Source organism: Eutrigla gurnardus (genome assembly GCF_963514095.1).
Source record: "Eutrigla gurnardus genome assembly, chromosome: 17".
NCBI lineage: Eukaryota > Metazoa > Chordata > Actinopteri > Perciformes > Triglidae > Eutrigla > Eutrigla gurnardus.
In genome coordinates, this window is record NC_139928.1 from 10,312,476 (window position 1) to 10,335,697 (window position 23,222).

Genomic DNA, 23,222 nt, shown 5'->3' on the forward strand with positions numbered 1-23,222 from the left:
TTTTTTAACCCTTCATTTCAAAGCATTTAAACCAAGGTTGACACTTTTGAATGCCCGACAGCAACATATGCACAATTCAGTTTGATATCAGAAAAGAAAAACGAAACGAGAAAATGTAATTATTTTTTTATTCAGAGGCATTTGACAAGTGGAGCTGTGTGTGAAAGGGAGGTGAAGGGGCACAAGCATGGTTGCAGAGAGGGGAGTGAAGGGAGTATCATGCTGAAGTTGGATCACTTTTCCAAAAAAACTCAGAGACCCAGTCCCTCATATCCGTCTCATACCAAGATGTTCCATATTACACAGCCAAGAAATGCTTACAGAAGAAAATAGCTACCAAAAAAAATCAGCAAGTGAGTGTAGCATCTGTGAAAGACAAAAAGGGAAAAAAAGACAGGACTTGTATCTATTTTGAAGTCTTACAAATCAGAAACAAAAAAGGCAGGCCCTTTTTTTTTTTCTTTTTTAAACTGTATTTTCTCATTTTAAACTATTGAATGCAAAATCAAACACGTGATTTGACCTTTTTCACAAAAAACCCAAGCAAAAGTTCAAATACATGTAAGCCACACCACCAAAAATAGAAAGCAGAAAGAAATAACCATTTGAGGATTTCGATTAAGCCAAAAAGAGTACATATAAACACTGGCAAAAGAAAAAATATTTTTTGATCACTTTCGATTCTAAAGAGTACATGATTTAAGTTTTAAGTTTTTCATTCATATCTGGGGAAGCATGGGGAGGCATAAAGGCGGGGCGGGGGAGGGGGGGCTAAATTCTAACAAATAGAAGAATGCCTCTACTTCAAATACGTGTCTAAAGAGGTAGATCAAAACAAACTGCGGCGGAGGGGGAAGGGGTGGAGAGGGTGGTTTGGCAGGAAGGAAGCAGGGAATTGGGAGGTCTCCGGGATATTTTAAGTATCACTTGTGCCCCTCAGTTAAGCGCAGTGTTAGGATGGCGCGCCCGTGTAGAAAGAAGTGTTCGGGGGGACTGAGGTATCAATGCGCGCTGGCGCTCAGTGGGGGCAGGGTGGGGTGCCTCGTGCCACAACAACCCCCCACCCCCTCAGCTGAGGTAGACGGCGTTCTACTGTGGAAGCATGGATACACTCGAGCACTTTTACCACAATCAACATATTTACATTCTGCATGAAGAGACAAATGAAATAAATTGTATATTTAAGTTTTGGATTCCTTTCCTCTTTTCTTACCCCCTAAGTTAGGGTTCATTCAGTATTCTGTACGCCTTTCCTGGTTGGTTTTCCCCGTTTTAACGACAAATTGAAACATCACGTTACATTTGTGGGTTAAAGAGAATGTCTAATTTAAGTCTTTATCCTATAGCGCAAAAAAAAAAAAAAGTAAATAAAATAAAGATGTTCTGCGTCTATCAGTGTGACTCCCCCTACCCTCACCATGCAGTGAACAACGTTAACATTGACTTGATGGCCTGGCTACAAGGGCCACTCCGAACTGACAAAGCTTGCTCTATGAAAATAAACCTAGTTGGGCTTGGACCTTGCTAAGACACCATCATCAAGAAGGTGGCAGATGGCCTGGGAAAAGAACAGACAAAAAAATTAAAATAAAAAAAAAGACGCTCTGCTGACTGTAGGGCAGCTAGAGAGGACCGTTGGAGTCCACGCTGCCCTGACCACAGCCCTCCTAGGAAGGCGAAAAGGATTGTTTTTGACAAATTAAAGTACCATTACCAATAACAATATCAATCCCAAAACTAAATGGCATTGCTGCAATTATGTACGGTTGGCATTATTTGCATGTCTTTGTTGTTATGTACTTTTTTTTTTTTTTTTTTTTTCATAAGATGGTGGACCCTCAGGGGAAAAACTGAGGCGATTTTCTGGATACTCCTGTCAGCCGCCAGCTGAGGGGGCGCCAACTCTTGCTCCGGGGCTGCTATGTACAAATAGACTTTATGTACAGGGTCATCTTAAGTCACACATACACAAGAACAATGTCACCTAAAGCACCCGAGTTGAAGGCAAGGTCAGTTGGCAGCTGACCAAATTTTAAATTTTCTTAAAAAAATAAAAATGTTCAAAGACCATCAGCTTTATAAAGTATACAAAATACCACAAAAGCAAAATAAAAAAAAGAAAGGAACATTTTTTTTTCATATATAATCATTTTCTTTTCTCTTCTGAGGTACTAGATCCTGAGGTAGTTAAGTAAAATGCATATTAAATTGGTTTTCCTGGGCAGCAGCAGTTCGGCACAGTTTCCCTAAGTGTCAGTCGTGGCGCTGCCCTCACCTCTAAATATATATTCATCTATGTATATAGGTCTATCTATAAAATGCATCCAAATTTATAAAATGCCACTATCATTACAAGGGCAGGACGCCCATATAATCCACCCTTTCAGGGGTCCTGTCCTGAAACAAGAATCTTTCCCCTAAACATGGCCCACCCAATCTGAGCCAACCCTCCCCCAAAATAAACCTCTGTTGGTCCAACCAGGACCTTGATAGCAATGCCGTTTCCTTTCCACAGAAAACTCATGAGAAAGCTTCATCAACCAATTAAACACTAAAAGGAAAAAAACAAAACAACAAAAACAAAAAAAAAACTAAATCTGAAGTCAACCAAAACATCTCGTCAGGTTTGAAGTACCACACCAAGGAGGTGATAGGAGGGGGATCCTTATTTCTTCTTTGTGTTACTAGTGTAAAAAGGACAAAAAAAATTGAACACACCCGTGGGGGGAGGAGGAGAGCGGTCGAGGGGTGTGTACATGTGAGGGCAGGTGACGCTGTTGGGAGCCCTCAGAAGTACGTTCTCGCAGAGATGCAGAGGTGAGGTGGGTGGAGGTTTAGACGTGTAGGGTCTCTTATTGGCCACGCTTGAAAGTTCATCAAGTGAGACGAAGAGGGGTGGATGCTTGGTTGGGTTCTGATAACCTTTGACCCCTGAGATGAGCGTTACGACCCCTTCGCCTTCTTCTCCCCCTGGACTCTGTTGCATCCTTCCATCAGTCGAGTCTTCTGGCATTTTCAGTCACCATTCCTCCAGGTCCGCTGAAGCTTTACTTCCTGCGGGGCTGTGGCGTTTGGGCTCCAGATGTTGGCTTGGGCTGCTGCTGTCTCCTCACCTGGGCCAGGATCTCTTGGATCTTTCTCTGGGCCAGCTACAGGACAGGAGAATGCGTTAATGTGATCACTTTTATGCGGTGAACAAGGACCTTTATTCAACTACACGACTTAAAAACACCCACCTGGCATGCAAAGAAGTGTCCACTGATCTTGACTATAACCTGGTCGTTCTCATCGGGTGTCTGGTCCCTGGGCACCACCACCTCTGCACAGGTCAGGTTCTGCAGCTCGTTTACCTACAGCCACAAAGACACAATGGAATAATTACAGGTGAATGCCGTTTTCACATACAGTCCTCTTTAAAACAAACCAGGCCTCTTACAATGGACCGACAAGAAAGGTCAGTTACGTTTCAGAGGGTTTTGAGCCCTTTTGGTGTGTTCACATGAGCACAAAAAATGCAGACTAATCCCCCCCCCCCCCCCCCGAGTTAGTTTGGAGGAAAGAATTTAATACAAATGCCAATATTTAAATCACTTTAAAAATAAGTGCCGTGTTAAGTGTTGCAAATATCAAGCTTGGGTTACTCTGCTGTAATCCCTAGAAAGAGATGCTGCATTCACATGTATGAATTTGTAGGCAAAAGCAAAAAAAAATTCAGCATTCAAAGCAATTATGGGTTTCCTTTTGTAGTCGGAGTAGTATTGACCACTCATGTTCAAGTGCGTATTCAACTAAGGACTACTCGTACAGAACGAAATACAATCTCTGAAACCAGCGGCTATCGTCTGAAGATGGTTTAAATTGTTAGTGGCTTAAAATTAGCTTGTAAACTGGCTGCTTGTATGTCATCTCCCAACACCAACGACTGTGTTGAATCTGTAGTCGCTAATCAGACTGTAAACAATATGCAGTGCACAAAAAAAAAAAAAGCGTCTTGGCTCAGACATCTGCTGGCGGCATTGAAACCCCAGAAATATGGATGGTGCTCCCAAAAGCTTTATCCATCATCAGACCGGTCGCCGGTGGGTTCAGAGATCGGTTCAGCAATTGTAGTGATTAATTCATTGATAAATGAGTCAATCCCCTTTACCGTTTTCCCTCCTTTCCCGATGACTCGTCCCGCAGCAAAGGAAGGGACCTTGATGTGAGCCTCCAGCTTCACCTCTTCCTTGGGTCCAAAGAAATTCTCTTCCTTCAGCTTCCCAAAGATGCGACACTGAGCCTGCAAAAAGACGGGTTGGAGTGCCGATTACTCATGGTGCACTTAAATAGGACTTTTTTTTCCACCAAAAAAAAAAAAAGGCATATGTTCATACTGGCTGTAAAGAGAATAACAGCTGTAAGTGAAAAATAACATCCAAGAGTGCAAAATAAGTCCAAGAGCTGCCAAACAGCTGCTAACAAATTTAACTGCGGCTCCATTCTTTTATTTCTACCAGTGTTTTATGTGTTTATATGGCTGTGAAGAGGTATGACACCTTAAATTGAGCCTCTGGCGGTCCAGCGATGGTTACTCTCCTCTGTGGTGTTGAACCCAGTTCTTCTGCAGGGGCGATCTGAAGGAGGGCAGACGGTCAGCGTTAAAATATAAAAAACAACCTCCTGTTGCACTTTCAATTCCTATTGGTTAAGGCAACAGGCAGATATCCAGCATCAACACGTCGTCATTGAGATCCCCCCCCACTTCCTGTCCACCGCTCACCTTGATTGAGGCTCCGGCAAAGTGCGACAGCTGTTTGATGTGTTGACCCTGTTTTCCAATGATGGCTCCCACCGCAAGAGCAGGGATGAACAGGTGAACCGTCTCAGACTCCGGATGTCCCTGCTGGGTACAAACACTTTAGTGCGACTGTGACCAGGAGATCACACAGACAGCACCCTGCAGACCACCTGCTTCAGCCACCGCTATGCAAATGCAGACAGTGGATAAAAGCGAAAGCTGTTCAATCCTTTGAGAGACATTGGGAGTTCATGCCCCATGGTCATTACATCCAGTAGGAATTTGTTAACACTGGGTTCCACTTCCTTGTTCCCAACACCAGAGTTTTAGAGTCTGCTTTATTCATTCATTATTTCATTTAAATGTTTTTACGTGTAATAAATGCTGGTATCAAAGGCCACAATCTTGAGTATGTGGCATGCATGACTTTGGTAATTCCATCTGAAAAGCATCTGGATGAAGTTCGTGTTTCATTAGAGACTGCATTTATGGATACCTTGTTCCAAACTGCTCCAGCGTGTCACTTGTGTTTAAGAGAGTGTGATTGACTCGAACTCAGGAAGGGAAGGTGTTTTGGATCACCCAAGAGGAACAAGTAGCACTGTTGATTTTGGATCGAGCCCAATGTTTCAGTCAATATGTCAGCTGAGGGTGCTCCGACAGCACGCTCAGGCTTTTATTGTGGAGATGTGACATATTCTGCAGATATAAACACTGTAAAAACATCTGGTGATCTAAAATATGACTAATAGCCAAGTAACCGTTGCCCTCCAGGATCTAGGTTTCCCCCATGCACAAATATTAAGGCCTGTCACACAAAAAAGGGTCAAAGATCAAAGGGCAGCTCTTTGTCCCTCTAATCCCGCAGCGAGCAGCCAAAAAGCCGTGCAAAGCACTTTGGGACGGGTGACTTACAGCAAGGGGCTGGCTGCTCGCCGACAGCATAGAAGCCCAAAATGGCCCCTCACCCCCATAAGGACTGCACTAAAGGAAAAAAAGAAACATGAAGCGGAGTTGCTAGAGACTTGCTAAAGTCCAAAATCACTCACTACATAGTGAGCTCGCTATTTTGTAGTGCTATCCAAATGTTTAGAAGTATTATATACCTTAAAAGTTAACTCAAAGTATCCCACAAGTCACCTTGAAAAGTTATGTCAAACCCGATGGTCACTAACCAAGCATCATAAACCATCATGCATTGCCTGAAGGAAAAAAAATGACAGATGAACGAGAGAGGAGCCGGATTGAGCAAAAATCCAAGAGTTGTGGCACGAAAAAATTAAATATATGCTCTTACCTTTCACCACAAAAACCCTATAAAAAGATATATGCGGCATCACTGGTTACCAGCGGAACTGCAGGTCACTCACAGCATTCTGACAAGGGGCAACTCAATCAAATAGCTCACAATATGTATGTATGTGTGTGTATTTATTATGGATGGTCCGCCCGCTGCCATTGATCTGACATGGTTTAATTGTGCGACAGCAGTGATGTAATTAACGGTGCAGAGAAAACGTGGAGTAGTGTCCAGTGTTTTTAAATTTTTACTATGAACTCACCATATAGTCCTCTACAAAGAAAGAACTCACTGGATAGAGAGCAGGAAGCCGTGAATGAGAGTGATTTCAGGGCACAACATAAATGTTTTAAAATATTCTCTTTTCTTCACTACAACCCAAGAGTTGCAGAATATAGTTGGACAGGAAAAAAACAGCCTGTTCTGAGTTTGTAATGGAAGTGTGTGGGGCCCTTACTCCAAATGATGAGCATCCACCATGAGCTCCTGGCGGCGGCATACTGGACATGGAGGGACCCATGCCTGGCGCTCCGCTGGGGAACAAACCCAAAGCGTTCAGATTCAAGCCAGGAATCAGGTTCGACTGGAGCTGGAATGAAATGAGCATATTTCCAGTTGTATACCAATCCATTATATATTTGTTTAAACACACAGGTGAGGACTTTAGATAGGAGCTAAAGAAAAGGCAAAGCAGTCCCTGGAAGGTCAATTCTGACAGTTGAGAAAGAATTTACAGAATTTACTTGAAAGTCTGCAATCTCCTTTTTATTAAGGCTTTAAGAGAAATCTGGTTCACGCAAAAACATCTTTTCTGTTTTGTAGTTGTGCGACAGTGACTCAGGACATGAAAGAAAGTTTACAGATCACTGTCATGCATGTAATCTTGTTGAATAAAATGTCTCACGTTCATAGCAGCCATGTCACTTTCATACGATTCCCTGATCTTCTTCATCACTTCCTCCTCGGCTCGTGCGCATGCCTCGATGGTGCCCTTCACTGTGATGGTCCGCTCTGGGTTGTACACAGTCAGGTCCTGGAGACTGGACAGAACAATGAATGGGGGGGGGGGTGAGCACAATTCAGAGGATCAATTCTGACAGCATGGCATGCATTTTTAATGACAAAAAAAAAAGTGAACAGAGTGCGTCAAACAGTCTTACGCAGAGATTGTGATCTTGGTCCCAGTATCCTGCTCAATTTTCTTCAGGTTGCGTCCTTCCTTCCCAATTAACCTTCCTACAAAGTTGTTGTGTGCAAGTATCTTCAGTGGGATCTCTTCAGTGCTGCGTAAGACAGATGGCATGTTGAGTCAAATGTTCCTACAGCATTCAGATGAGACCTCTCCTACAACCGTCTGATTTGTCTGCAGTACATTGTTTCTTTTACATTCCATATAAAGCCATAAAAGCTCATTTTCTTGGCCAATAAAAAAGGTATATCCATCCACACCTGCCAATTATGAACCGACACAGCTGTGCAACACATCGTGCATACATTACTATTTCACATCGTGCATACATTACCATACATGCTCATTTTGGCTAGATTGTAACATGGGAAGATGGCGGATCGTGTTATAGGAGAGAGCTTTGAAAGTTTAAGGCCATCAAAGGAAAGGTGTGTTTAATAAAAATCACACGTTTATAGGTGATAAAAGTGGAAAAACCAAGTTGAACTAAGGCAAATATTCCGTTTCATTTTGTCCAGGTGCAAACTCACAATTTAGTGTCGAGGGCTTCCTTCTGCATGATCTCCATGATTGTTGTACAAGCGTTCGAACAACCTTCAGGGGTGGAGTGGATTGTGATGGGCTTCTCTGCTGCGCCAGCATTTTCTTTCCTATGGATGTCAATCCTGGAGGAAAGGAAAGGTACATTTACTTATGGCACCTTTCATTAACAAGACACGCATATAAGACAGCTAGGATTTAAGATGAAATAAAAGAAACTTGGGCAATATAAAGACTAAAAATTATTAAAACAGTAATATTATTATATTAAAGTCAAACGAAACATTAAAAACAGAAAAATACTATACAGCACAAAATATGAATAAATAGTCCCAAATGTAATCTTGAGCCTAATATATAATAGATCCGGATCTGGAGCAGACTTCAGGTTATGCGGGGGTTTATTCCAGATACCAGTGCTTCATAAACTAAGAGTAGCCTTTTCACTTATATTATTTTACACAAAAAAGTGAGCCAGTGCAAAGACAATGAATAAGATATAAGCAGCTGTCTGATCAACATTTCAGAGAAACCAGTAAAGACAGCTTGACAGTATTTGAGCCTGCTGAAGATAAACAGATTGACAAGTTTGGGTCCGAGTCCATGACTTCGGCAAGGTTTGTGGGCGTTACCGATTGGAGGTATAAATCACTCTTCAGAGTCGAAAGCAATCCATTTGTTCCATCTTTGATGGTACCAAACTCTTCTACAGTTAAATTGCTTGAATAACACCACGGTTGGCATGTCTGTTATATGCCGTGTGCGGACTGCATAATTATGGTAGGACTATGTTCAGACAGCAGGTAAATCCCATTACTTTCTCAAATCAGATCTTAAAGACAGACCGTTTTCACTGTAACTTGCAAGCGATCAGACTTCTGTGTGGTAATGACATAGCTGTCCATAGCTACAAGGAAACATTCCCCTTCAAATTTAGTTTTTTGCCGTCAAGACTTTCTTAATGTCAATCTGGATACAATCTGTATATGCCGACTCAGATTTGAGCAAGGTGTCTGATCAAGGCCAAAGATTGTTATTTTCAATACTCTGCTCTAGGTGGAGCCTGTAAATGTTGAACAGATGAAGTCCGAGAATGGAGCCTTGGGGAACTCCACATAATGTTCATCCTCAGATGTACAATTACAGATTAACACAGTAGTCTATGTCTTTTAAACAGGATTCAAAGCAGGCTAGTGGGCCGCTCTACTCTGGCATTCTTCAACCGCAATACAGACAAACTGGAGAAGTGGGTGGCAATGAATGCAGCAATGAGATCTAATAAATCTACACATCCACAATATGTATTTAAGTGGATGTCATTCAAGACCATAAGAGCAGTCCATCGGCTGTGGTGTGGTCAAAAATAACAACTAGAAAACATCAAAACAATGGTTAAGGGCCAAGAGAGCATTAAGCTGCTGTCTTTTCAATGATTTTACTGAAAATGGGAGGTTTGATATGGGCCTCTAATGGTTTATTTGCGAGTTGTCTAGATTGTTCTTTTTTTTTTTTTTTTTAAAGAGTGGTTTAATAACTGCAGTTTTTCAAGGCCTTTGGGGAAATAGGCCGAGTATTGACCATTTGCAGGAGATCTGATGCCATGCCGTTAAAAACATTTGAGGCACAACAGCAGGAAGATTTGGAATATTGCACAATATCCTCTAAGGTTATATGGTTGACAGGATCAGATAGTGTCACGCTAATTGAATTGACATTGGGTGGACAAGCAGAGCCTATATTGAATTGGTATTGGGTGGACAAGCAGAGCCTATAACTGATATAGGGGAACAGACAGTTCCAAATACAAAAAAAAAGGGCATGTGCATTGTTGTTGTTCCTGGAAATGATGTCAGATAAGGACTGCCTTCCATCTGTCAGTTCTGCATTATACACGTCTCTAAAGTGTCTTGAAAGTTTTCATAATGAACCAGGAAATTTGGTATCCAACACCTGGGTTCAGTTATTTGATATTTCATTATTTTTGACCGGCGTGGAATTTCTCCATTGTGATTTATCTTCCCAGAGACTACCGTTACAGCAGAGTCTTAGTGGGAGGAGAGGAAATAACTTTAAAAAAAATTAAAAAAAAGCCTACTTTAATTCTGGATGTCAACAGTACAGAAATGGGGAAGGACGCAACTCATTGGCTCACTATAATTCCTGACCTCTGTGTACATACTTTGAGTGGGTCTGTTTGGTGATGTTGCGGATGGTGGCGCCTTCCTTGCCGATGATTGCCCCTACGAACTGTGTGGGAACCAGCAGGCGCAGCGGGATGTCCGACTGCAATTTCGGGCGGGCGCCCAGACCTGGAGAGCCGGAACGAGGGGTTCCACGGGCAACAAAGCCTCGCCTGCCCCCCACTGAAGGACCCTCTGGTGCAGCAGTCTCATCTGGGATATACGACACTTTCAAGGCATAGTTCTCCATCATAGATCCATTAAGCTTCTCCATCGCCCTGAGAAGCATAAAGAGCAGGTATGATTTCACAACACAGGAAGGTTGTAGACAGAAATGCTACAAGTGGCCTCTGTCGAGGCAATTGACAAAACCGCAGGTTTTATGTCTCTCATCACCTTACTGATGGGAAAATCCAAGGAATGGAGACTTTTAAAGACAATCAAGAGGCTTCCGTCCAAATTGAAAATGCCAAATGACGAGCACACAGAATACGGGGGTAAGAGGTCCTTTTAAGCGCAACAAACGGAGTAGTGCCAAAACATCACTTCTCGTGAGCTGTGGGAAATTCACTCTCAAGATAGCATTCACACATTATGCACACCCGACTCGTCAGCCTCAAGGATTTAAGCGGATAGTGAAACAATCAATTATGCCTGAGAATCCTACAACCGCTCGTGCAGAGAACAACATTGCAGTGTGATTTATGTACACCAGGGGGCACCAGATGGCTAATTTACCCCCCCACCCCCCCCCCAAAACACATACACACTCCCCCCTCCTCGCTGTCATCATTGCATGTCAAATTAAACTAGACTGTTTTTTTGGAAGGATGAAATCAGGTGCCCTGCAAGAACACTAGGCTGAGGACGTTGATGTAATTTGCGAGGGAGAACGCCGGGTGAAGTGAAGAACTTCAGCAGATCCACGTCAAAGACATCAAGACGGATGAGCTGGAGGTTAATGATGTGAACATGCTGCGTGTATGAGTGTACTCACAGCCTGGCCTGGTCCTTGGCTGCATATCGAACGTTGACTACCGCAGTCTCCGTGTCAGTGTTTACTGTGGGAGAACACGCAGCAGAGTCAATCCACACATTCAATGGCACTGCCACCATATGCTACTTTTACATTGTTTCAACAATTAGTCAGGAAATTGCGATTTCAAAACAAAATTTGCAGTTGTAATTTAAAGCATGGCACAAAAATACTGAACGCAGTGTGAATGATGTGTTGAAGCGAGATGGGATTATATTTTCAAGCAAATCAAAGAGTCTGTATTTACCTTGTTCACAGCTCTCTACTCCACCATAATGAGCAAGCATACCATCCAAAACCTGTGAGAAAGAAAGAAAATCCGCCATTACTCAGAGTCCTTTGAAGGCTTTTAACAAGAACCTGTTCGTGAGCAGAAGCTCATTTGTGGGAACCAGCGCAGCTCACAGCCAGGACACAGTCCATTAATTCCCGAACCCCAGAGTTCAATGTTGAGCTACGTGGATAAATTTGCTGCCTTCTTGTAAAAGCCCATCTACCTCAAATTATGACTGCAGACCTTGCATGTGGCTCCGGGCGCTGAGCTGGTTTGATAACTTTTTCAAAGTGCCAATGTATTCATTGTAAAATCCAATTTCTTTAAAAATAAATAAATAAAAACAAATTCAATGTTCAGATTCACAAGCAGACCGCTTCTCAAACATCAAACATGGATTTATTGGATTTTGTAACAGAAAAAATTATGTTTCTACTGTAGATTTTTTTTAATATTGATAAAAATATTAAATACATTAAAAAACAAAAAAAGGGCAAAACTATTGTTTTACTGGAGATGCATTAAAAAGACAACCACACCACGCTGGCGACCTTCCTGATACTGGAGACCACAGGATTTCAATTCTTAAATGTGATCAAATGTGGGCGAGAGGGGGAGCGAGGGTTTTAAGCTAAGCTAAGACATCCGACCATGCTCAGTTGACTCAATGGCCACACCCCCAAAGAGCTCAACCCCACTTTCTAGCCAACAAGACCGCGTCCCCGCCCCCCCCAACTCCACCACCTAACCAACCATAAACCTCCCGCCTCCCTCCCTTCTCCACTCCCCGCCATTGGCTGCTGCTCCAGCGATACGAGTCCCCTGAAGCCAAGAGTGGCTGGCTGCTGACTGGAAGCTCCGGCTGCCTGTCTAGAAAGCCCGGCCAATGGGAATCCAGGCCATTCAGGAAAGGGTGGGGTACATTCCAGCAGGAAGCAGCGGCTGGGGGAGGGGTACGAGCTCATGCTACACATTCTGTGAATCGGTGCACATGGAAGGGAAGGGGAAACAGTCCAGGCCCACCCACCCACTACAGCTTGTGAACACGCCACTTATCGCTCGCTGTAGGTACACAGACACACACACACATACAAACACACACACCATGACCCATCGTCTTATCTACCTGATAAGATGCATAAAAGGCATTTGCATCAAAAGATCCCATTCTATTCTGTTCCTCCATTCTTCAACCCATCCCCCTCTGGAGGAGCGAAACCTCCATGTCACCTTTTGAGAAAGCGGAGCTCGCTCGCCACATACTAGGAACATGGGTGGATCTGGAGCTGCAGTTGAGGGACATGCGTAGGCAAAGCGAGCCCACCATTACAAAACACTGAGCCTGTCCGTAGCCATTTGATCACACCGAGTGAAAAGAAGCTGAAATCTAAAGCCACGTATTAACCTTACAATTTAGAATAATGCTGAACAATTTCAGCCTCCCATAGTCTTTTCAGAGCAGAAAATTAAACCGCAACACTACAGGCACACGTCGCAGCTAAACCTCTGCAGAGGAATGAGGGGGGAGAAAAGTCACGTAAAAGCTGTGTGACTGGCACATGAGATTCCACATGGAGGTCAACAATGGGATCTGGAGTTTGACTAATTATTTCTTTAAAAAAAAAAAAAAACACACACATACATTTTAAAAAAGCGACAGTGAAATTTGTCAGACAACTTCAAAAATGTTGAAATTAAAGTCCGGACAAATGTACGTGTGTAATCAGAATAGAATGTGTAGCCGACACTGAATAAGAGTTTTAAATTAAATGCTTATCACATGCAGAGAAAGAAAGGCATGACTGCACAGACGCAACTGTGGCTGAACACACTTTTTTTGGGGCTTTTTTTAAATATCAGGCAGTGGCCTTGAAATCCGACTATGCTACAGCTCATGATTTCTTTTATTATTCTTTGCTTTTACATGACATTTTGACACCGGTTAGCGTAAATGGATTATATTTGAGATTAAAATGGCAATCTGACTTTAATTTAAATAAATATCTGTTAAGTCACCATCGCCAAAGGAGTTTACACAATGGTCACTGAGCCGACTGCCCACTGGTGAACATATTGCAATATTAATACAACAGCATTATTATGAATCGAGTGTCTGGGGGTGTCATTCCTGGTTTAAACTGCATTTGTTTCAGGTCTTTTCTGAATATGTGAAGGTCATGAATAAAAAATAAAAAACAATTCTAAATCTACAAAGACTGAAATCTTAAGTATTGCTGCTTGAATTACCCTCAAGCAAATTTTACTGCTTCAAGTCTCTTTAATCTATAGAACCTTGACATAAGAACATCCAATGAACTCAGCTGAGTTCTACTTATGACAGTCTTGTACGATCAATTCAAAACATGTTTTTGAATTGTCACAAAGAGAGTGTGTGTGTGTGTGTGTGTGTGTGTGTGTGTGTGTGTGTGTGTGTGTGTGTGTGTGTGTGTGTGTGTGTGTGTGTGTGTGTGTGTGTGTGTGTGTATTTTTGCCTGAAACACCAAGGGTCACTTCCAGGCTTAATCAAAGATAAAGTCAAATAAATCGTGCAGCTGAAGTTACCTTGAGTGAATAGTTCTGGGGCAAGATCATTTTGGGAGAGTCATGACAAGTTCTGAATTTTTATTTCAGTTCATTTTTCTAATGGCAGACCACTATGTAAGCTGTTTGTATATGCATAGCAGACATGAAATGGGCTTTTTTTTTTTTAACACTTAGAATTTTAATGAGAAACAGCACAATAAATCTGAAGTACTTTTAGAAGGTTTTTACTGTGCTGTATATTAGTAACTGCTTCGGAATATACAGTCATTTGAGCAGATTCATTCTGTATTTTTTAGTTTGACCAGCAAAATGCCTTGTAATATATTCTTGGACACCATAAACTGTGTCCTTAAATCAGGATAGAGTTTTATTTCTTAAATAAATGTGAAGTTTTGAGTCAAACTTCACGCTCCAGACCTTTAGTGGAGGGCTGACCCCTCTTTTTTATGATGAACAACTCATTTCTAAAAAAGGAACCTATGAGTACATAAGGGTAAAATGTGATTGAAAGTGGTGATTTTGTGTGATTCTCTGTGGTTTTACAGATCTAATTAATATTTAGATTACGCTGGTTCATGTAATGGATTATACGGCACATCGTACGTATGAGTGTTGATCGACTAAGCATTTGTCTAGTCGAGGACAGGACTGATTTTGTGGTTCTTGCATGGCCAGAGATTGAATTGCACAGGTGCCGATTTTATTTTCTCCACCCTCTACATGTCAAGGAAACACCCATGTATGTGCTTCTTAAATAAATTCAAACCACTTAAATTCAAGACTCATTTTGTGAAGCAAGCACAAAAAAACTATCTTAAAAATGAATAATGACCAACTTGATTTAGTAAAGAATAGAAATATACCATAAACCATATCGAGATAAGCAGACTTGGGTTAACACGTCCCCCTGTCACATAACTGTTTCAAACATCTCAGACAGTATACTTGCTTTATTCTTATTTAAGTATTTTGTTTTTGCTATAAAAGAAGACTAAAAAGACAGTGTGTGAAAAATAATTCACTTTAAACTAGCATGTGATCAGCGTTGAAAGACAGATCAAATCGAGTCACATTTGACATTTTAGACCGCCGGCTCCCGTGTAGCCCAAGAATCAACTCGAATCAACAGCAAGCGTTTTCAAAATGCTTCAACGACATGCCTAGTAGGTAGCCGAAACATGTAGCCATATACTCAATATGTAATTGCTTCAAGTTTCCTCCTGTGCCTAACCCAGCCAAATCACATGGAGGCCTAACTCTTTTCTTACAGTGACTTTAGGTAAACTATGACCACCTACTCTGGCTTTCCCAAGTTCTTGTAGCCAAATTGTAAAAACTGTACTGTAAAAATCATTAAACCAAATTACAAGTTGTATTTGCGACCATTTCTGTTCTACCAATCACAGTTCCGCCCACCGGCCGGCGCGTTGCACTGGCTTGAGCTTGTTCAAGCGAATCATAAAGCACACGCTCAACTGAAACCCAAAAGGGAGCCAAGGTGGCTCCTGAGGCCCACTAAATGAGAGCCCAGTTGGGCCACCCGGTCCTGCCCCGCCCTGGAAGCAGTTAGCAGCCTGTTAGCACTCACCTCCCACTGCATGTGAGGCGGGATGTTCCTGATCTGCAGCTTACAGCTCCTGGAGAGAGAACAAGGGAGGAAAAAAGGGTGGGGGGGGGATGGATGCAGGAGGAGGGTGAGGAAAGAAATTGATGAAGGTAGATGGGAGAGAAGAGGGGAGAGAGACTGTTAGTAGCGTACAATACCAAGAGCACGACGACACAATTGAATTTTTTTTTTAAAAACCAAATGAACCAACAGGTCTTCATTCTCTGTGCCATCTAGTGAGAGAGATCAGGGTGGAGGAGGCTGCAGCAGCTATGAAGTCTGCTTTAATTCTATTCCCGACCCAGCAGGTAGACTGAGACGCCCTGGGTAAACGTGGGAGGAAGTGATGGAGAAAACACAGGCAAAAGGGGGGGATTTGGAATCACCACTGGTTGGCTTTAATTGAGTTGTGGGTGCTCAAAATTACGGGGAAAAAAATAAATAAATAAAAGGAACGTATGCACCCTTTGTCCCACATCACTGATTGTGTCACAGGGAGCCGGAGGACGAGATAGGGAGAGAAGCTGCTCGACAGAACGGAGTACCAAGAGGCATCGGGAGGAGCTCAAAAGGGGGAGAAGGTGATTGGAAAGGTGGAGATACATCTGAATATTGTGTACACAGTTCATGACAAGCACGTGCCCTGTAGTATTGCATAATGAGGATTCAACCACTGCGAGGTTCAAGGCGGCTCTTTCCAACTTAAATAGACACTCATCCAGGAGCATCCAGCTGTCGTATCACAAACAGGGAAAGGGAGGGGGCGAGGGGGCGGCAGGTGCCAAACTGAAACCAAAAAGGTGGTTTAGTGATGCAAGCCGCGTCACGCCGAATAGGAAGAATCTAAAATGTGTGCCTGTTCATGAGCGTATGTGCATACAGCAGAAGCAAATGGAGACTAGCAGTTACAATGGCACTGCTGTGCTCAGTCACTAGAAACAACCAGGGCAGAAATCCCCAATTCATCCCTTTTAGCTTAAAGGTTCCCAAATTTAGTTGCACGTCGTGTACAGCAGCGTGACTATACTGGCTGTGTGGAGGTCATGCAGACAATGGAACTTGTGGAGTTTCGCAAGTGTCTGCATGCATGTGGATGGTGAAAAAAAAAAAAAAAAAAAAAGTGAGAAAAGTGCAGGCTGCTCCAAAGTCCACTGCCTGTTGATACGCACAGATCTAAAAAGGAACAAAATGTACATATGGCTGTGAGCTGAAGCATGAACACGCGTACACAATGTGGAATCACAAACCCTGACCCCCCCGACCCATTTCCACACCAGCTTTACGCTCGCATACCTGATACATATGCAGCTAATTGAATTTATACCGTGCGCAGACATCATTTCCTGTCTTCTGTGTAAAAACTTTACCTTAAAAAGTGTTGGACTATAATAAAAAATAAAAACATCCAAATGCAGCTCATCATCTGGTACAAACGGCTCCACTGGCAGTTGTTTTCTTATCTGTCGTGTAGAAGCTAACACCTTACAACATGCAGCATTTATAAACTCACTCTTTACACCACCAGCTTAAATTTAGATTAAAAAAAAAAAAGGGGGGGACTACACCCAAACACATCTACACAGTAATGTATCAGTAATGTGCAACAAGGGCCGCAGTAGTTGAAATTCCTCAGCTTAGCCACTACGACCGTAATCAAGTCAACAGCAGTTCGGCAACGTATTTCATTTTGAGGCATTAGGGAAACTACTTCATTCTAAATGGCCAAAAATTGTAAAGAAAATTCCCAAATAACTTCCAAGAGGAATTCCAGCCCTTTCCGGCCCACTGTGCCATTCCTAGCTGATCCGGCCCCCTCTCCCCACACATTCTGTATGCTCTGCATTGCGGTGGGAACGCCATGCGAAAAGTGCAAATGCACCAAGCACTTCCAGTCGGATTAACCTATAGCTCCACACACAGAAGAAGTCAGCCAGGGTATAGGGGGGGGAGGTGGGGGTTGGTATACATTCTCTAGTCCAAGCCTTTGATTTGGGGAGGGGGAGGTGTGTGTGTGTGTGTGTGTGTGTGTGTGTGTGTGTGTGGTTTGGGGGGGGGGAGCCCTGTTTCAAGCAAGGGTAACAAGGGCCCTCTCTGCCCTGTGGGGGTGGGGCCCTGTTGCCATGGACACGGACAAGTCCACTGACAGGAACATGTAGAGTGGGGTTTAAAGTGGGAGGGGGGAGGGAAGGAGGGGAGGGCCAGGAGTGACTGGGATTGGCTCATCATGTGATGGCCAGGAGGAGGCCGGGCTCCTTATTTACTTTTTTAAAAAATGGACCAACATTCTACATGTTGGCCCGCTTCCTCCGCAGCCCAGCTGAGACCTACGGGGCCTGCACCGTGAACACCATGCACACAAGTGGGTGTACGGTCATACATCCATTTATTTATTTAATTAAAAAGTGCAACACCTGTATTCATCTCCATTTATTAATCATCCACTCTTACTGAAGCTTTCTACTCGAACACTAGCCGGACGGTGTGGGACCCACGAGACCTGTGCTCAACGCCCATCCACAGCCACCGACTCTTCAGTATGCAGGTTCTGAATGACTGAACTCCACACAGTTGGTTTCCGCTGCCCTCCAACAGGCCTTATATGCACACGCTGCATCCTATAAGCCAACTTCAACGTTTGTGTTTGGAATTCCCTTAAAAAGACATCAGTTAAAAATTGTTCATCTTCCGTAAACACCTTTCCAGATTTTGTCTAGCTACCAGCTACACAAAATAGAGATTTTAGATGCAATTAAAACACATTTTAAAAATGCACTGTCATTCTGATTTGAGCAGAGCAGGAGCGTTTAAGGAACCTTTGCTTGCAGTCGGGGTAAAACAAGGGGCCACATTCATAATTCTCTGGCACCCCAAGTCTTCATCCCAAATCCCCAATTTTGCAGGTGGGGCCCCACGGTGACCCCATGACCCAGAATTCTTGTAAGTAGAGCCAGGAGACAAGTCTACATAAAGCAGGGAAACGATCTGCACTATCGTCTCAATTTATGGATTTTTTTTCCTTTTGCTTCATTTAAAAAAAAAAAAAAAGGGAAAAAAAAGGGAAATAAGAAAATAGGCAAAGGACTGAAACTTTGAAAACAGACACCACTCACTGACAACAATCACTATGCCATGTACGTTATTAAAGTTTCAAGTTGTTCGCCTATGAACAAAGTATGTTTAACGTCCACTTCCCTCTTGCTCAAGCTCACACACACACACACACACACACTCACACACACACACACGGGGCCACCCCTCCTGCAGCCATGCCATTTTCTTTCCCTCTGAACATGTGGGGATGGGCAAGCTACATTTTGTCCAACAAGGAGCATAATCTGATCCAGGAAGTCGATTCACAATTCGGAGTGTACACAATAATGACTCTGCTGCAATTCAGTTTGACTTATAATAAATATAATTAAATAAAAGGTTGGCTGAAATTAAAAAAAAAAAAAACTTAAATTAATAACTGTTGGCAAAAAAAATAAATGTGGCCCATAGAAGCAAGTCTGTTAATTTTTTGTTAAGAGCCATGTCTGAAGTGAAAATATAACTGCCATTTAAAGCAGTTTTGTCAATTGTGGAAAATAAGGCTGTTTAGCAGCTGTGAGATTCTGAATAATGCTTGGTGTCCTATCACATGCCTTCCCAGTAGTAAAAAAATAAATAATTTAAATAAAAGCTCAAACTGTTGTAAATTATGAGTAGGTGTCATCTTTAAATGCCAGATTTCTTAAAAAACAATTTTCTCATAAGCCAGGCAGTGAAATGTAAATGTCCATACCACTAGAGTGAATCTGAATTTTGTTATGTGGTCAATGCATACAGTATATATTTCCTGGGGGTCACTATTGGACACAGCAGATGCTCTGCTAAATGCACTGCGGAGAATTTCACTGGCCTTTTGACCACATGACAAATTCAGAAGAATGCACGTCAAGGCTACAGCGATTACATGATGTATCCTGTCTCAATGTGAAACGCAGCACTACGCAACACGCCATCATACACATTTGTAGCTCGTTGAACCCCCAAACTGCAGCCACCCCACCTTGATCCCCGTCTGCTGTAGCACTTCCCCTCGCTGATGGGTTCAAAGGTTAAGCCATGGTGATTGGCCGAGCCCCCGGTTGATATTCGTAGGTTGGAATGCAAAGAGGGGCCCCAGTGTGTGTGTGTGTGTGTGTGTGTGTGAGAGAGTGTGTGTGTGTGTGTGTGGCCTATACTCTGAATACTGTTCCCATTGACTGCTGCCATGTTCCATGTTGTAGAGGGAGGGCACGTTTTACTTTTTAGAAGTGTGGCTGAAACACGACTGTTGCTGCCATGGCCACCACAGCAGACTGGGGCTAAAAAAAATCCAGAGTGATCAGGAACATTTTGAGGAAGGTTCTCCTGATTTGAAAAGATCTCCCGTGTCTCACCTGGTTATATTATACTATACTATTTAGACCAATAGGCTGCCATTGCTACCAGGGGGCGTCTATGGAAAATACATTTTATGTAAAGATGTCAAAAAAAAAAAAAAAAAGTCACTACATCCCGCCCCCCAAACTACGTACTTAAAAAAAAAAAAACTAAAAACAATTTAGGTCACGTCTAACCGTCTACAGCCTACGTGTTTCACCTCGACTCTGATTTCAAAGTCACTTAGCGTAAAACAGCAATCATTCAATCAAACTTTTAAACAAAAGAGACCAAAACATGCATATTGCGTGTGACGCCTCTTAGAAATTACACCAATTACCACGCCATTTCATTTAATTCAAGAGACGGATTAATTATAACGATATTGCGTCACGGCCAAAAAAAAAAAATACGCGCACCATGCCAAAAAGCCCGAGTTTTTAACCTTCTCGTGAGAGACTACGTAGACCTTCGCAAAATATATTTACAGCATACGAATCATTGACGAGAAACACGAGTGTCCAAGTTTGGCTACGGGGGTCGGGGCTCTGGAACTAAGGTTTTTCCGTGACTTGGGCCCCAAACCACTCATTCCACTCGCGTTTGGGAGTCCATCTCATGCAACAGCAGCACAATGTGCAGAGGAGGGCGGAAGCGCAGGGCAGGCAGGGAGAATGACGGGCAGATCCTTCTCAAATGGACGACTCCACAAGGCCTGCACGCCTCGAATCCTGCCTGCACACATTTCAACAAGCACACCCGGGCTCCTGCTAGTCGCCCTGCGGGTTGGAGCTCAAGTGGTAGCATGTATACAAAAAAACTAACGTGGAAAGGGGGGCGAACGAGAATATAGCTGGCTAAACTTATGCACGACGGTTTTTTTTTTTTTTTTTTTTGGAGCAGCACCCTACAGTCGCGGCGAGAGGAGGGAGGAAACCATCATACGCCCCTTTCATTTGACCCCACAGCATTTAGGAGAAAAATAACCCTAATTTAACCCCCCAACAAATAAATACTGAATTAATAAACACAGCAACATAACGCAGATTTATGGCAAATATCACTTGAGAAAAAAATAAATACAAGATGGTAAGGGGACAATAAATAAAATCGTAGCTTCCACCAGTTGACCCATGAAGCAAAAGCCTATATATATTTTTTTAAACTCGACCTACCTTTGACGTTTAGGGACCGAGTGCTCCACTTCGAGAAGTTTCCCATGAAGTTCAACTTTACCTAAAAAAAAAAACAAGAAAACAACAATGAGTAGCATTCATCATTTGACCTCCTGAACAACCTCCATTCCTGCTCGTGGAGACGTATTTTAGGGGGTTCGTGCTCACTGGGGCCTACGTTTCAAACAGGCATACACATGGACAACGTCGTGGATATTTCCCCCCAGCATTATGGGATTTTAACACAAATTGCCGAAAGTGTGCGAGCACACGAAGGAGCCAGGCATTAGTCAGATACGTGGACAGGGAAATTATACGTATTTAGCTCCATTGTTACACGTCCCCTCACACGAGCAGGCACTACTCACTGATTTAATAACAAACCATGAGACGACGTGAATTATTTACACAAGCAAATGGTCGTGTGTCTCTGTTAGTTGGCCTACATTTGACCAACACAATTAAACCACCTGGTGTGTCAGCATGGGCGAAATGGCTTCGCAATGTAGGGAGTTTTTGGGCCACTGGAGAAAAGAGGGGCCTGTAGTTTGAAACCTGGGGCAAACTAGTTGATATTGAAGCTGGGTATCAGGGTTTTAAAAAGGCAAGCAACACGCCACGGTCCGTGCTCCCAGTCGTGCCAAAGTGTGTGCGATAAAGCCCCACAATAAGGTTCACTTCTCGGCGTACACAGTCTGCTGCCTGTGCGCCTCGCTGCCCCGGACGACACATAACAGGAAAGCCCTTTGGTATTTCTCATCCTCATGATTGTGTTTACTCGACCATTTTATCAGGCGACACTCAGTGAAATTACAAGAGCACAATTTCACCCGAAACACCCCAATGGCAGCTATTTATCGGAGCCCACAGTGTCAAAAGGCCAAGTAAAAGGTTGTGTGAGAGAACGAAACGCTTGGGTACACCCCCCTCCTCCTCCACCACCACCACCACCTCCACCCTACAGGACTCAAGTAAAGGCAATCTCCGCGTAATTGCAGCAGTTCGTGCGTCTTTCCGAATAACACTTTTCACCCCCAAAAAATTAAATTCTCACCTGAAAGAACATCGATGGCCTTCATTGCAGCTTTCTCGTCCGGGCAATCCACAAACGCATAGCCAGTTTTGACGAGAAACGGACCACTGTGCGGAATCTTCCATTGCTCAAAGATAGTTTCGAAGTCCTCCTCGCTCGCCTCGGCGCTCACGTTGCCGATGTATAGCTTATTCATGTTTCTGTGCCGAAAAAAGGGGGACAATCTTCACGCCGAGGGGGGGGAGATAGTTGCTCGCGGTCGCGGATGTGCAGTGTGCGTGGAGCAGCCGAAATCGCCGTTACTACTACGGAGTGGCTGTGGCGTGCTTCCCGGTCGTTCAAGCCACAGATAGATTTAACCTGGCAGCCTCGCAGTGCGTCGCTCTCTCCCTCGCCCCTCTGTCTCTATCGCGCAATAAATAAATGCTCAATTATTAATCTCGTGTCTCCAAACGATGGCGGGCTGGGTGAAAAGGAGGAGAAACTACTTTGTGTCTTCCTCCAAACCCCTTTGGCAAAGAGACAGAGAATGTCACACACGGTAAGGCTGGCGCCCGCCTCTAAGTCGAGAGCCTAGAATAAGAACAAGAAGAAGAAAGAGAAGAAGAAGAAGAAAAAGAAGGGGGTGAAGAAGAAGAAGAAAATCCTCTGCTATTCCGGCTTTTTTGAATGAGCCACGTGTTCAAACTACAAATCAGCCCACACGTGAGGAATCCCAATTGCTCAATTAAGTGTTTGGGATTGGGGAAAATTGCACGGGAATCTGGGGTGGGGACAGCAGAGGGGAGTGGAAGAAAAAAAAGGAGGGGAAGAGTGGATTGGTGTTGGGGAAAAAACCTGGCGAGCTATGTGCGTAAAGGGATTCCGTGAGAACCCAGTGTATCTTTACTAGAATCACATTCGTGAGCCTTTCTCTGCAAAAGCCTCGACTCTCATTGGTCGGCGGAGGAATAGTAAAGCGGCAGTGCGCTCGCGCACGCCCATTGCAGGAGCGACGCTGATTGCGGGGGCTTGTGCGCACGGCTGTGCTAAGTGCGCTGCTGCTGCTGATGATGACACAGTAGGAGGAAAGGAAAGGGGGTGGGGCCATTCATAAAATGATGTTGCACTATATTGTTAAATTGCACGATGGACACATTTAGTTTTCAGAAACTTGACCAG

At 43.4% G+C, this 23,222-nt stretch overlaps 1 protein-coding gene across 4 annotated transcripts; it reads right to left on the reverse strand.

Moving 5' to 3' along the window:
* Positions 1-123: 123 nt before the first annotated feature.
* On the reverse strand, positions 124-22,953 carry igf2bp3 (insulin-like growth factor 2 mRNA binding protein 3). Of its 4 annotated transcripts, none has more exons than XM_084033087.1 (16): positions 22,083-22,953; positions 21,029-21,089; positions 15,429-15,477; positions 11,270-11,321; positions 10,984-11,047; positions 9,986-10,264; positions 7,797-7,931; positions 7,238-7,360; positions 6,982-7,117; positions 6,535-6,666; positions 5,693-5,761; positions 4,760-4,879; positions 4,536-4,613; positions 4,148-4,279; positions 3,237-3,350; positions 124-3,149 (listed from the first exon to the last, which is right to left on the reverse strand). In XM_084033087.1, the coding sequence occupies exons 1-16, from the start codon at positions 22,255-22,257 to the stop codon at positions 3,048-3,050; spliced, it is 1,821 nt and encodes a 606-aa protein (XP_083889213.1). In that variant the 5' UTR covers positions 22,258-22,953; the 3' UTR covers positions 124-3,047. The 4 variants fall into 4 exon arrangements, with proteins under 4 accessions (XP_083889213.1, XP_083889212.1, XP_083889214.1 ...); XM_084033086.1 differs by having other exon boundaries at positions 4,760-4,882; XM_084033088.1 differs by lacking the exon at positions 5,693-5,761 and having other exon boundaries at positions 4,760-4,882; positions 22,083-22,951.
* Between the last annotated feature and the right edge of the window lie 269 nt (positions 22,954-23,222).